The sequence below is a fragment of the Sphaeramia orbicularis genome, chromosome 20 (genome assembly GCF_902148855.1).
Source record: "Sphaeramia orbicularis chromosome 20, fSphaOr1.1, whole genome shotgun sequence".
In the NCBI taxonomy this organism is placed as follows: domain Eukaryota; kingdom Metazoa; phylum Chordata; class Actinopteri; order Kurtiformes; family Apogonidae; genus Sphaeramia; species Sphaeramia orbicularis.
The window spans coordinates 19396554-19409421 of NC_043976.1; the positions used below are offsets into that span (position 1 = coordinate 19396554).

Here is a 12868-nt window from a genome sequence, read left to right on the forward strand (position 1 = left end):
CTGAATAATGTGAACAACTTGAATTGTCTTAAGAAAAACAAGTGCAATTTTAACAATATTCTGCCTCGGTTTATCAGTTTATCATTTAAACGTGCATTACAATCGCACAAAATATTTAGTAACAGGCAGAATATTGGTAAAACTGTATCTACTTTTCTTCAGACATTTCCATTTGTTCATATTTGTTTAGGTTATTCCCAGTTTTGTAAAAGTATAGTTTGGTAATGTAAACATTTTCATGTAATTTAACTTTTTTTTTTTCACCAAAAAAACTAAGAGAACATTTGGGTTTGTCATTATTTATAGGTTATTATGATAATAATTTACTGGTCTGACCCACTTGAAATCTAATTGGTCTGTATGTGGAACCTGAATTAAAATGATTTTGACACCACTGATTGTTAATATCTTCAGTGAAATTTTTGCATTTCACAAATTCATCCCAGGGACCAGATTAGACCCTTTGGCAGGCTGGATTTGGTCCCCGGGCCGCATGTTTGACACCTGTGGGTTAGAGATTCCAGAGTGTGATGAAAGATATGCAGAGGGACCAGTTCAGCAGCACTGACAGGATCATCACAAACAATAAAGTTAAACAGAAACAACACACAATGCTATTCTTTTTCTTCATTTTTAATTCTTTGGGAGTCACATGATGTAAAGTATTGGACAGCTGAGAGCCGCGGTCCGACTCGTACACATTCACACAGCGAATACACAACACTGCACAGCATGAAACACAATCATAAAAACAAAGAGAAAGAACAACAAAGCTTTCACGTCAAAATGCTGGCAATAAATAGACTGATCTTATTAAATTTATATTCAATACTCTTCTGTACAGATGGTATATGAATTACAATACATCAACCGAACAATCCTCTTCAGGAAGCGCAATACGGCTACAGAATCATGTAAACAGAAAAAACAAGAAACATAAGTGATCGCTCTTTCGAACGCACACACACTTACACACAATCAATGACCATGCAGAGGATCCAGAGTACCCCTATGTGAGGCAGCAAATAATAATGAATACAGTACATCTTTCTCTTTTCCCTCCACATGAAACTGCACTCATGCACTCTCACACAGTCACGAAGGGGCACAGGGAGCACACACATTTGAGAAATACAATGAGGTGGAATGTGATTCTGCGGTGGAGGAGTGAGAGATGAAAACTGGGAAGGTGTGCGAGGGGTGAGTCTATTCCTCCAATGTACGGAAACCATTCTGCATGTCCTCCAACAGCTGAGCGTACTCGGCCTTGATTTTAGCCTCACCGTCCTTCATCGGGTCCTGTGTTGAAAAAGCAAAATATAAGCATCAAAATGTTAACTGAAAGCAAAATGCTCACATCAGGATTACGGTTTATTAAAACAAAGACTAAAACTAAAACTAACAGTGATAAAAGAATGTTGAAATTTACATAAAACCAACACTTAAATAAAAACTTAAACAATGAAACAAGAACTAAAATTGAATGGAATTGCTGGAGGGGGAAAAAAATCACCTTATCTTTCCCCATTCTGTTCTTAAAAAGAAAAAAAAAAAAGCTTTGCACTATAAGGGAGATTTTACAAATAATGACTTCATGGGATTCATGAATCTATAAATCAAGACAGTCCTTGTAAAACATTAAAAACTTTAACCAATACCAAAACTAAATACATACTAGCTTCCTCAAACTAAAACTACTTATGTATTCAAAAAACTAACTAAAATGTAATCAAAAACCAAACTGAAAGACCAAATAAAAATAAAAACAATGATAATTCTGGCCTATAACTAACCCATCCCTCTACCCACAAGGAAAAATGCTGCTTTAATTCATGTTTAAAAAATAATTCTAACAAGTAAAATAACAAATTAGACCATGACGTTAAAACACACAACAGAGGAGACATGCGGAAGTTTCAACTCAAAGCACACACCTTGAATTTCATTGAACTGATCCTATAGAGGATTTCTCCCATGTGCTCCCTGATCATTGCCCAGGTGATTTTGTTGTCGCTCTGAGCTGTGGTTTCCACTGCATGCCGCGCCATGTCATAAAAGGCAATCATGTTGGACAGAATGCCCACTGTCTTATAGAAGGGGCAGAACCTGAAGAAGAGCATGAAAAAGTCAAACACAGATCATCAGTGGGCAGAAGATTATATATGTAATCTTCTACTGTAAATTAATAAGCCATTTTAGAAGTAATTTGGGCTAAAGTTTATGAGTGAGTTGTATAAACACTGGGTGATGTATGGATAATATTACCTGTCATATGGAGTGTAGCCGTTCTGCTGTAAGAAATCATCTTTGATAAGTTTGGCCACCTCCAAGGTGATCTTATCTGTTTCTGCCAGTGACGCCTGTTAAAATGTGAAAGTCAAGACTATGTTAGATCACATCTGCATTAATGCAAAAATATAGATCAAAATCAGTCAGGCTTTCAAATGGCATGAATTTGTCATATAATGTATATGTAGCTAACTTTGATTCACCTTTCCGACAAGCTGCACAATCTCAGCCAGATCCTCCTCCTCCTGCAGGATCTCCTTGGCCTTAGTACGAAGGGGCACAAACTCAGGGAAGTGCTTGTCGTAATATTCATCCAGTGCACGAGTATACTTGCTGTAGCTGATAAGCCAGTTGACAGATGGGAAGTGTTTCCTCTGAGCCAGTTTCTTATCCAAACCCCAGAACACCTGAGGGAACAGATTACAGTACAGTCGTGTCAAAAGGACACAAACTGATCTGTTCTAACAAAGATAATGACAGTAATGTAAATCTGATCATTTACCTGAACAATACCAAGTGTAGCTGAAGTAACAGGGTCAGAGAAGTCACCACCAGGAGGTGACACACTAAGGAAACAAACATTTTAACCATTATCCGTAATCCACTTCATTTTGCACATAAGAATTGTGAAGAGTAATGTCTCCCTCTAGTGGAATACAGTGGTACTCACGCGCCCACAATGCTGACGCTGCCCTCCCTCTCAGGGTTTCCCAGACACTTCACTCGTCCAGCACGTTCATAGAAGGAGGCGAGACGAGCGCCCAGGTAGGCAGGGTAACCGCTGTCTGTGGACGTAAACAGGAAATACTTTAGGCATGATCTCATGAAAACTGTAAAAGAATTGTACACTTAGGTTACGTTCAGACTGCAGGTAAATGTGGCCCAAATCCAATTTTTTTCCCCTATATGTGACCTGTATCTGATTTGTTAAAGACAGTTTGAACAGTACAAATCAGATTTTTTTCAAATCCGACTCAGGCCACTTTCATATGTGGTCCTAAATCCGATACATATCTGATATTTTGCAATGAGACTTCAGTCTGAACAACAAGGTTGCATTTATCCGACCTTTACGTCATTGAAATGCGACAAACATCACAATTCTGCGTCCCAGGAGTGTCACTTCCATAAACACAGTGCGCGCCTGCGTGATCACGTATTATGTCAAGGCCTCTTGTGCGCATGGGGGTCACTTCAGGGTCACGTTCAGTTCATGCTCAAAGCTGATAGAAGTCGCATTTAATGAGTAATACGAACGAGCACATGAAAAAAATCGGATTTCACCAAAAAAATCTGAATTGTGCATTAAGACCTGCTGTCTGAACGTAGCCTTAGATTGCGGAGCCTGTTCACCACAGTTATCAGCTTTGTGATAGTTTAATAAAAAGGTCATTGTAGTTCAATATTCAGCTAAAAGAAAAGCAGAGCCAACGGAGGATGGAATAACCCGTCACCCTGATAAAATAGTCAGTGATGTTTTCATTGAGAATGACCTTTGACAGCAGTGGAATCAAGTAGTTTCTTGAGTACAAGTACACATAATTAAAAGGATTCCAGCAGCAACATACAAGAAGGAGGAAACACGTAGCAGATCAAGGACACCAGTAACATTTGTGGTATAGAACAACTTCATTTCACGCTCAATAGTCAGAGTTTAAATTTACAGTCAGATTAAGTTGTTTTATACATTAAGTGCTGCTGGAGTCTTTGACCTGCTACAATTTTTTCTCCTTGTCCATCCACTTCAGAAGTAGATAAAGTTGTGCGAGAGCCCTCTACCAAAAAAATAAAGTAAAATTGTTCTCTAAGACATTTATGACAAATAGTGTGACAAACAACATAGATGAACAATGGTGAAAAACTATTTCCAGGCCAACTTAAGATGTTGCAGGACATTTACTTCTCCTTTTCTGTATGTATTCTGTGACTGAAAAATGGGACAGCTCTTGTCCATGTCTTGTCCATGTCTTTATCATCGTCATGTGAGAAGTTTTGATATCCCTTACTCTCAAATAAATCTGGTAACTTCCTAAAAATGAAACCTTATCTTCTGATGTTGATACAGGAATTTAGAGACAGAGAAAGAAAGAGGGTGGTGTGTTAAAATGAAGAAGGAAGGTTGTGTAATTACTGCAAAATTCACAAACTTACAACCACTTCTCTATATAAAAAAGTAGATATTGGTGAGGTCTGATTTAAAGAAAGAGATTTTCAAATTTTCTATGAACTCATGATGAGATTTAGAAGCACTTGATTGCTAACTTTAAAGAACAGATAGTTACTGGGATTCATTAGTGTACACGCCTTTACATCTGGAATGGGAGCAGGTACTTTTTTGTGGAGTCTCATGTTGTGCTGCCATGTTTCTACGGTAACCCAGAACTGACAACGTAAAGAGGGATATTCACGTACTTAACTGATTTTAAGCTCTCTAACAAGCTTGGAAAGGTTGGAGTGAAGATAATCAGTTTGTTGATAATATGCTTATGATGCAGCAGGAAGAAATAATATTTTTACCTACTGAATATCAAACAAAAGCTGCTTTTATCTCCTATAATCTCCAGGAGACTCAAAACTCACCAGCAGGCATCTCAGCCAGACGGCCTGAAATCTCCCTGAGAGCTTCGGCCCAACGGGAGGTAGAGTCGGCCATCATGCTCACATTGTAGCCCATGTCTCTGAAGTACTCAGACAGTGTGATTCCTGCCAGAACAAACTAAATTAGTCTACACAACTTAACCTACAGCAAAATGCACATACTAAACTTTATAGAGACCAATAGCACAGACTGCTTTTCAAAATAAAAGTGAGTAATTTGTGTTAGAGATTATTGTTGGTGACAGATACCTGTGTAGATGGAGGCTTCTCTGGCAGCTACAGGCATGTTGGAAGTGTTAGCCACCAGAGCTGTTCTCTTCATGATGCTCTCCGTCTTCCCATCAACCTCCATGGTCAGCTGACGGTTAAAGGAGTGATAGTTGTTTTTTAAAACGGAATTATGCATTTTAAAACATTCCCCTGTGGTCTACATAAACTGTAAATGTTATGCTTGGGTCTGAATTCTTCATTAATTCAACCCTATTTCTGAGTAATGACAGGAGAAAGGTCCTTTTGAGCGCTGGCCCTTTAAATGAAAATGAGCCACTTTACACCCCAACCCCCTCCAAGTGGTTGCCTGCGCTGATCTATCCAGTTCAGCCACTTGTGTTCATTAATACAACCAACAACTGAACATTTTAGGTAAATCGGCTCGAAGTTTGGACATATTTTGCTGCTGACAAACAACTATGGCGTACTCGAAGAAATGTTCATCGGAAGTCTTGACCTTAGATATGTAAATATCGTGACATAACTAGTTCTAGACGTAACAAATTAAGAAGGAATTAAAACATGTTGTAGAAATCCACTCGATTTTTGCCGAAATGAATATAAAGATAGCTTTGTAGCACCTGGAGGGTTCAAATTCAAACTTTATGAACTATTAGGGTCCAAATACACAAATAAATGTACCAAAGACTAATAAAAGTGGGTTTAGCTAAATATGTCCCCTTTAAAAGATACGGTTAGTCTCCTAGAAAATTGCATTCACTCAAATTGGGACACGGCGACCAATCATTACCCACCTCAGGGAAGTCTCGCAGTACTTCTGACATCTCATTTCCACGCTCCCCACAGCCTACGTAGATGATCACGTCGCTGTTGGAGTACTTGGACAGAGACTGGGAGATGACAGTTTTACCACAGCCAAAGGCTCCTGGGATAGCAGTGGTTCCTCCCTGCACACATCTTCACAGAAAACAAAGAGTCAAAGATGTTTAGAGTTAAAAAGATTATTACCAATATGGGTTTTTGAGGGCTAAATAAACATAGACATGCAAGGGATATGAAACTTACGGGAAAAGGGCATCGAGCACCCTCTGTCCGGTCAGCAGCGGGTGGTTGGCTGGTAGCTTCTCTGTGACGGGCCGCACTTGTCTGACAGGCCAAACCTGCACCATGGTGAACTTCTCCTTCACACCTTCAAACTCTAGCTCCATCACCACATCCTGACAAAGACACATATTCATCAACAACCCTAATTACATCAAACAGACCAAAACAAAAATCAGCTATTTACAATAACATTCATAACCCTTGAGTAGGTCTCATTCACTGCTCCGTGTTTTGCACCCCCCCACCCCGTTGCACAGGCAGCAGGGGGTGCACTGCGCATGTTCAGATGTCTCTGGAAAGTGCAAGGTCTATTCTCTCAGTGCATTTTGAAATTTTTCTTATTGAGCAAACTGTTGAATTTTTATGAATACTTAAAATACATTGTAATTCAGATGTCAGCACTGACATGTCAGGGGTTTGAAGGGTGAATGTACATCTACAGAGATGTTTTGAAATATTACACATGTGTAACCTTTCAAAGATAACCTTGAGTATTAATGTATATTACATTGCTGTTTTTAATAAATTCATGTCACCCTAAAATTTTGCAGATGAATAGACCTGAATGAATAATATGTTATCAAATGTATGTTCAAAATATCATATTACAATTATTTTCACTGTCGTACTCATAGTGGTAATGGCGATTTTTGAAAATATATAATGAGGATTGAATTTTTGCTGAGTCTGTACAAAATGAACATGTTCCTTTACATTTGGGAATATGATTTGGTATTTCTGTAGCATCCTAATGCTTCATATGTGTAACAGTATAATACATTTACCTTTACCTTCACTTTCATATGCTGAAATAAATGATCAGTCACAGTTTTTATTGACTTTTATCAAACTATTTGAACTTCTGCAACTAAGATATTGAATATATTATTGGACAATAGGATGATTTCGATAATATTTCTTAACAATTATTCAGTTCCTCAATTACTGGCTGAATATTAAAATAATGCACAACTATTTTGTAACTGATTGAGTTTTTTTTTTTTTTTTCTTTAGAAAACCGATGTCTGCATGTTTTCTGCTTCTTACATCTGAATATTTCCTGGTTTCTTTCCTCTTCCTTCTTCCATTTATTCAACTGGATATCTGAGTTTTTACAGGTTGATTGTCATTTTCCACCATTTTTTTTAATAGTTTTATAGACCAGACACCTAAACAATTAATTGAGAAAGTAACAACAACATATTAATTGAAAGTAGAAATAATCATTACTTTTGCAGCTCTCATTTTTATTCACTGCTCAGCCTCAAAGGGAGTGTGGCAAACTTACACTGATATCGTAGTTTCCAGGAGGAGCCACGTAAGTTACGGTGCCTCTGTTTTTAGGAGGCAACATGATCTTGTGCTTGATGAGGGAGTTCTCGAAGACCATTCCATAGATGTCTCCTCCTGTGATGTGACTGCCGACCTGACAGTGAAAACAGGAAGGTTGGTAGAAATATTATTAAACTGATTACTGGAGCATATTAAGGGAACTTTATAGAGGACTGCTCAGCTGCATACCCGCAGACTTTTGCTGGGAGAAAACTCCCATTTGAGGTCTCGATTGAGGGCTCCAATGTTTACACCTCTGGGGATGTAGATGCTTTGCGTGAGGTCGTTGATGTCCTTTAGCGGTCGTTGGATACCGTCAAATATAGACCCCATGATTCCTGGGCCCAGCTCAACAGACAGAGGCTTCCCCGTTCGCAGCACGGGGTCTCCCACAGACACGCCAGCTGAACTGGAGGTCAGGAGAACGCCCCAAAGTTTGGATGACACAGGTATGAAAATACATTAACTTGAATAAAAATAATGTCAAGTACTTTTCCATTTTACTTCTACAAAATATTGCTGTTGCATAAAAGATTGGATCAGTATTTTTTCTAAACTGATACATTATGCACATTTTAACATCAACATACTTCAAATATGTATAACTAACTACAAAGTCAGATATACTCATTCATTTACCTTATAATTTACTTTGTTAAAAATGAAAAATTCCTGTTATCCAACTACACAGGCTAATCATCTTAATCTTCCTGTGAATCAAGGAAATGTCTGTGGGTTCTCTGCATTTTACCCATCCTAATACACACTCAGTACCTAGTCTTAGATCAGCACACAGTACACATTAGGAGCAGTGAGCTGCCAATGAAGACACTTGTGAACAAACTCCAGATCTTCATCAGCACCATGGTCAGAGGCACCAATGTGCACCAAAAACCTGATCAGATTTCTACTAAATATCATAGAGTTGAAAAGATTTTGAAAACGCTCTGGTATCAGAAACTTCTCATTTGGAAGAATAATGTTCATTCTTAGTTACTAGTGTGCATACAGTAACACTTTTCTAAGGATGGGTGCTATAAGTGCTTTGGTCTGTGGTTATAATCAGTACACACTTAGATATTACAACAAAAAAACTAAATAACTTTTTAAACCACAACTTATTTTGCTGCGCAATTTTTGTTGAGTTTTTCTTTTATGTTCTTACTTTGCCTTTTCCTATGATCTCTTCGGTATGTTTTGGCATAAAGTTACCTTTTACACATTTCTACTAAATGTTTGCACACATTTGTTCTAATTCCCTTTATGTATCTTGTTTTAACAAATAAAGAGAATAACTATATTCACAATACAGTTTCATCTAAATCCCATTTTAGATTTTTTAATGAATCAAGATAATGGGTAATGTCATAATAGTATAATAATAATATAATATTCAGCTTTGTAATGAAAATAAAAGGATACACGTCTCCTCGTAGACCTGGATGGTGGCCATGTCTCCTTCCAGCCTGATAATTTCTCCCACCAGCTCACTGTGGCCCACACGCACCAGTTCGTACATGGCTGCTCCTGCCATGGCTGTGGCTGTCACCACTAGAATAACAAAACAAAGGCAAACAGTTGAACTGCAACACCGTGGCTTCTTTAATGTCCTGTAACAGTATGCAAGAACCAGAAAAGGTTATTTGTGCATGCAGGGTGGCAGACCTGGTCCGGAGACTCCATGAACGTATCCAAACTGGCTCTCTCTCTCCTCATCCCTGATCTTGGGCAGCTTGGACATGTCCATCTTTACAGGCTTTGTTTGACTGAAAGGAGAGGAAAGGTAAAATTGTCATTGCATTGCACTTACTTTAGGATTTTATTAACACCCACACAGCAACCAATGTGTATTGTAAAAGTTACTATCCACAAATAAATCTGCCTTTTTCTGTTTTATATATATATATACATATATATATATATATATATATATATATATATATATATATATATATATATATATATATACACACACACACACACAATCAGAAAAAATAACACAGGACTGGAAAACCACATGTAATTATCATGTTACCTGTTAAGGGACAAACTTCACCACATGCAGGAGAAATTATTATCAAATATACTGACTGCATTCACAGACAAGAAGCAGAGGCAGCTCCTATACTAACCAGAGAGATTCTAAGGAAAATACAGTAACATCCCTGACCACAACTCCACATTTCTCAGTATTACAGAGCATGAACTAGGCCACCCCCCATTCTTCCCTCCCTCCACATGCAGTTGCACTAGTACCACCCGTATGACGTATCAGGCTAACATTAGAGGGGAATCCCACAGAGCAGCATGTTCCTCTGTTTCCACATACATGTACATAAACATGAATGCTCTTTTTCCATATGGAATGTTAGAGCTGACTGCTATCAGTGCATCTTTGCAATCATGAATTCAGCATTAATTACTCTATTACCTATTATTTCTGTATTTTTGTTATATTCATATAATGCATCTGTTATTATAGCACACACACATTTGATGCAGTTGTAACACAAAATAAGCTGCATCAACCTATCCCTGTATAGATGTGATTGCAGCTTTATCTAATACATCGTTATATCACTGCATTTTCTGTGTCTAATGCTACTGCTACAAATACACAACTACATCCATGCCCTCTTTTTGTCCTTCCCACTGATGCTCAGATCTTCCTGTTTATGCTCAGCTGCAGAGCCATCTGTGCTGCAAGAAAGCAGCTCCACCAATGGATAGAGACATGAACTGCAGGGATGACAGAAGGAGGAATTCTGTCTTTTGAAGCATATATTTTAAAAGCACATGAAGTCTTTTCTTGCTTTAGTTTCCAAATCAGAAATACATCTTTACACGTTTGATTGTTGAATAATTCCAGTATCAGTAGGTGGCTGAGACAGTGATGTATCAGAATAGCATGAGGTGTAAACAATAGGTCTCTAATTCTATTGACTGGTTCATTTACAGCCACATTCCACAGTTCATAGTCTACCTGCTTAATTCATGATAATACAAACCAAATAAACTAGAATTATATATAATCCCTTGTTTAAAAAAAAAGCCTCCAGAGCAGCAGATATTTGCAGTTCTACAAGCTTCATAGTATAATCTTTGCTACAACTATTCAACATTTGTTACTCCCTGATAAAACCGTTATGAACCAAGACATAACAGACATGACACCTGATCATATGATCCTGGCACATGACTGGTTTGCCTCACTCTATGGCTCTTTAAGGAAGTGGAAAAGTAGCATGGTGTAAAACTGGGAAGTACAAACTGTGACATTATGACAAACTTAGCCCCCATGACAAGCCTCAACAAAATAATAAAAATGAGGCATTTGAAGATAATTCCTTTTTATACTAAATTATGCTTGTGTTAACCTTTACTGTCGCGTTAAGTAATTACTCCAAGGGAAACAAAAAATCTGGAAAAGGGCTTTTATTGACTTATCATTTATCTGGACAAAGACCAGCAGCTGTGAAAACAAGCTTTTTGTTTGCCTATGCACATTACTATGTGGACAAGAATATAGCTGAAAAACCTGTACATCATACATATAGTAATAGTGTCTTCTCCCAGAAATGTCTCATGTAAGTGAGATGACAACGGAAAACATCCTGACACACTGATGTAAATTACCAGTCCCTGACCGCATGAAACTCAGCTAATTGATGTTTTTGTAAGTAGAAACAACAGAAAATGAATACCCTGGTAGCCTGTATTTGTTATATTAAGTGTGAAGAATGCTCTGTACCTGTAACTGACCTTTATCAGGATATACAATATTGAACTGTTTGTTTTCCATGAAACTGCACCTTAGCTAGCCACATCCACACAGCAGGTTTAGTCTGAACCCAGTCGATTAATGATATATAAGTATAATTCATAAAATGGATATATGGCTACGGTGACGCTATTAAGATCTGTGGGTTATTCGGTTAAATGAAAACGATAGCAAGCCAGATACCTCGGCCTGGCTGAAAAATGCTGGCTCTATCGTTTTGGTGCATCGGCAAAGCTAAATTATTCAACGACCATCGGACTACAGTAACGAAGCAGAGAGATGAAATGGAAATTAAGCAAAATAGATGAATAAAGGTGGATTTACCGTCTGGTTGTAAAGTGGTGGTTTGCTGTCTTGCCTCGAGAGAGAAAGGTTGGGAGCTGCGATGCGTGACAGCAGGCTGCGATCAGCTGACTTCATTCAGCGGCTGCTTCTTGGTTTTACTGCTGGGCCCCTGCAACCGCCGCCATTTTGGATCCGCCCGCAGCTCCAGCAAAGATCTTTGATGGAGAAGATGTTCGACACCTTCACAACAGTACTCTACTACAGCTCTGCGGAATGTTGAAACTAAAGGCTTCCAAAAGTTTTGTTGGCTTGATTATTTTAAAAACATTCTTTAAAAGATTACTATATTGCAGTGGAAGGATGCTTTTGATTTATTTTCTCCTCCTCTGCACTATAGTTATATTAGATTACAATTGATGCAGTGAATTGTTGTAGTACATAAATTAAGCAGAACAATATTTAAAAAATAACCTTCAGCGTCAAAGAAAGATGATACTTTTACCAGCTCTGAATTTGATAATGTTAATGGTCTTTCCTTCCTCATGACACATTGATCTTAACAAAAGGACTGTGAAAAATATTGAAACTGTAAGACTATGCCAAAAAAAAAAAAAAAAAAAAATCCAAAATTATGTGAGGAGTGTACCTTTCACAGATAGCTTCATGAATATAATTTGCTGTCCTTCAACTGTCTGCATTAATTTAGTCTATGCCCATTTGATAACAGGCCAATCTTACTTATGATGAAGATCTTTGTAGAGACCTTAGAGCCAAAATGGCAGTCTGTGAAAAAAGACTTTGCTCCATCAAACAATCTCGCTCTTTAACTGTAAATTCACTTCTGTAATGTGTCCATGTATGATGAAAAAAAATATATATATATTTATTTTAAGTATCCTCCCTCTGGTTTTAGTGTGCATATATATATATATATATATATATATATATATACATATATATATATATATATATATATATATATATATATATATATATATATATATATATATATATATATATATATGTATGTATGTATGTATGTATGTTTTTTTTTCTAATTCTTCAACAAAAACAATCCATATGAGGTTCTCGATTGATATGGAAATTAAACTATGAAATATATAGAGTCGAAGTTCTTCAGTTACTCAAGTAATTAGTTTAATATGATTTGCAATTGTTGTTCCCGAATTAGGAATTGCAGGCTGTGCATCACTTTTAGGCTGTCACGAATCCTACCTGGTTCAGAAT

At 37.5% G+C, this 12868-nt stretch overlaps 1 protein-coding gene across 1 annotated transcript; it reads right to left on the reverse strand.

The window, feature by feature from the left end:
• Positions 1-609: 609 nt before the first annotated feature.
• Positions 610-11806, reverse strand: atp6v1ab (ATPase H+ transporting V1 subunit Ab). Its single transcript, XM_030123552.1, has 15 exons — positions 11660-11806; positions 9220-9320; positions 8977-9105; positions 7744-7958; positions 7511-7648; positions 6184-6335; positions 5913-6075; positions 5137-5245; positions 4870-4992; positions 2960-3074; positions 2792-2855; positions 2493-2696; positions 2266-2360; positions 1935-2106; positions 610-1299 (listed from the first exon to the last, which is right to left on the reverse strand). The coding sequence occupies exons 2-15, from the start codon at positions 9299-9301 to the stop codon at positions 1207-1209; spliced, it is 1854 nt and encodes a 617-aa protein (XP_029979412.1). The 5' UTR covers positions 9302-9320; positions 11660-11806; the 3' UTR covers positions 610-1206.
• Positions 11807-12868: the final 1062 nt, after the last annotated feature.

What these genes read in the sequence shown, in the direction of transcription:
- atp6v1ab (XM_030123552.1), bottom strand. Translation starts at nt 9,301, where the DNA reads ATGGACATGTCCAAGCTGCCCAAGATCAGGGATGAGGAGAGAGAGAGC. An exon ending in AGAAGCCTCCATCTACACAG is followed by an intron (nt 4,993 to 5,136) that starts GTATCTGTCACC and finishes TTGTTCTGGCAG; the next exon opens with GAATCACACTGTCTGAGTAC. An exon ending in CTACACTTGGTATTGTTCAG is followed by an intron (nt 2,697 to 2,791) that starts GTAAATGATCAG and finishes CTGTTCCCTCAG; the next exon opens with GTGTTCTGGGGTTTGGATAA.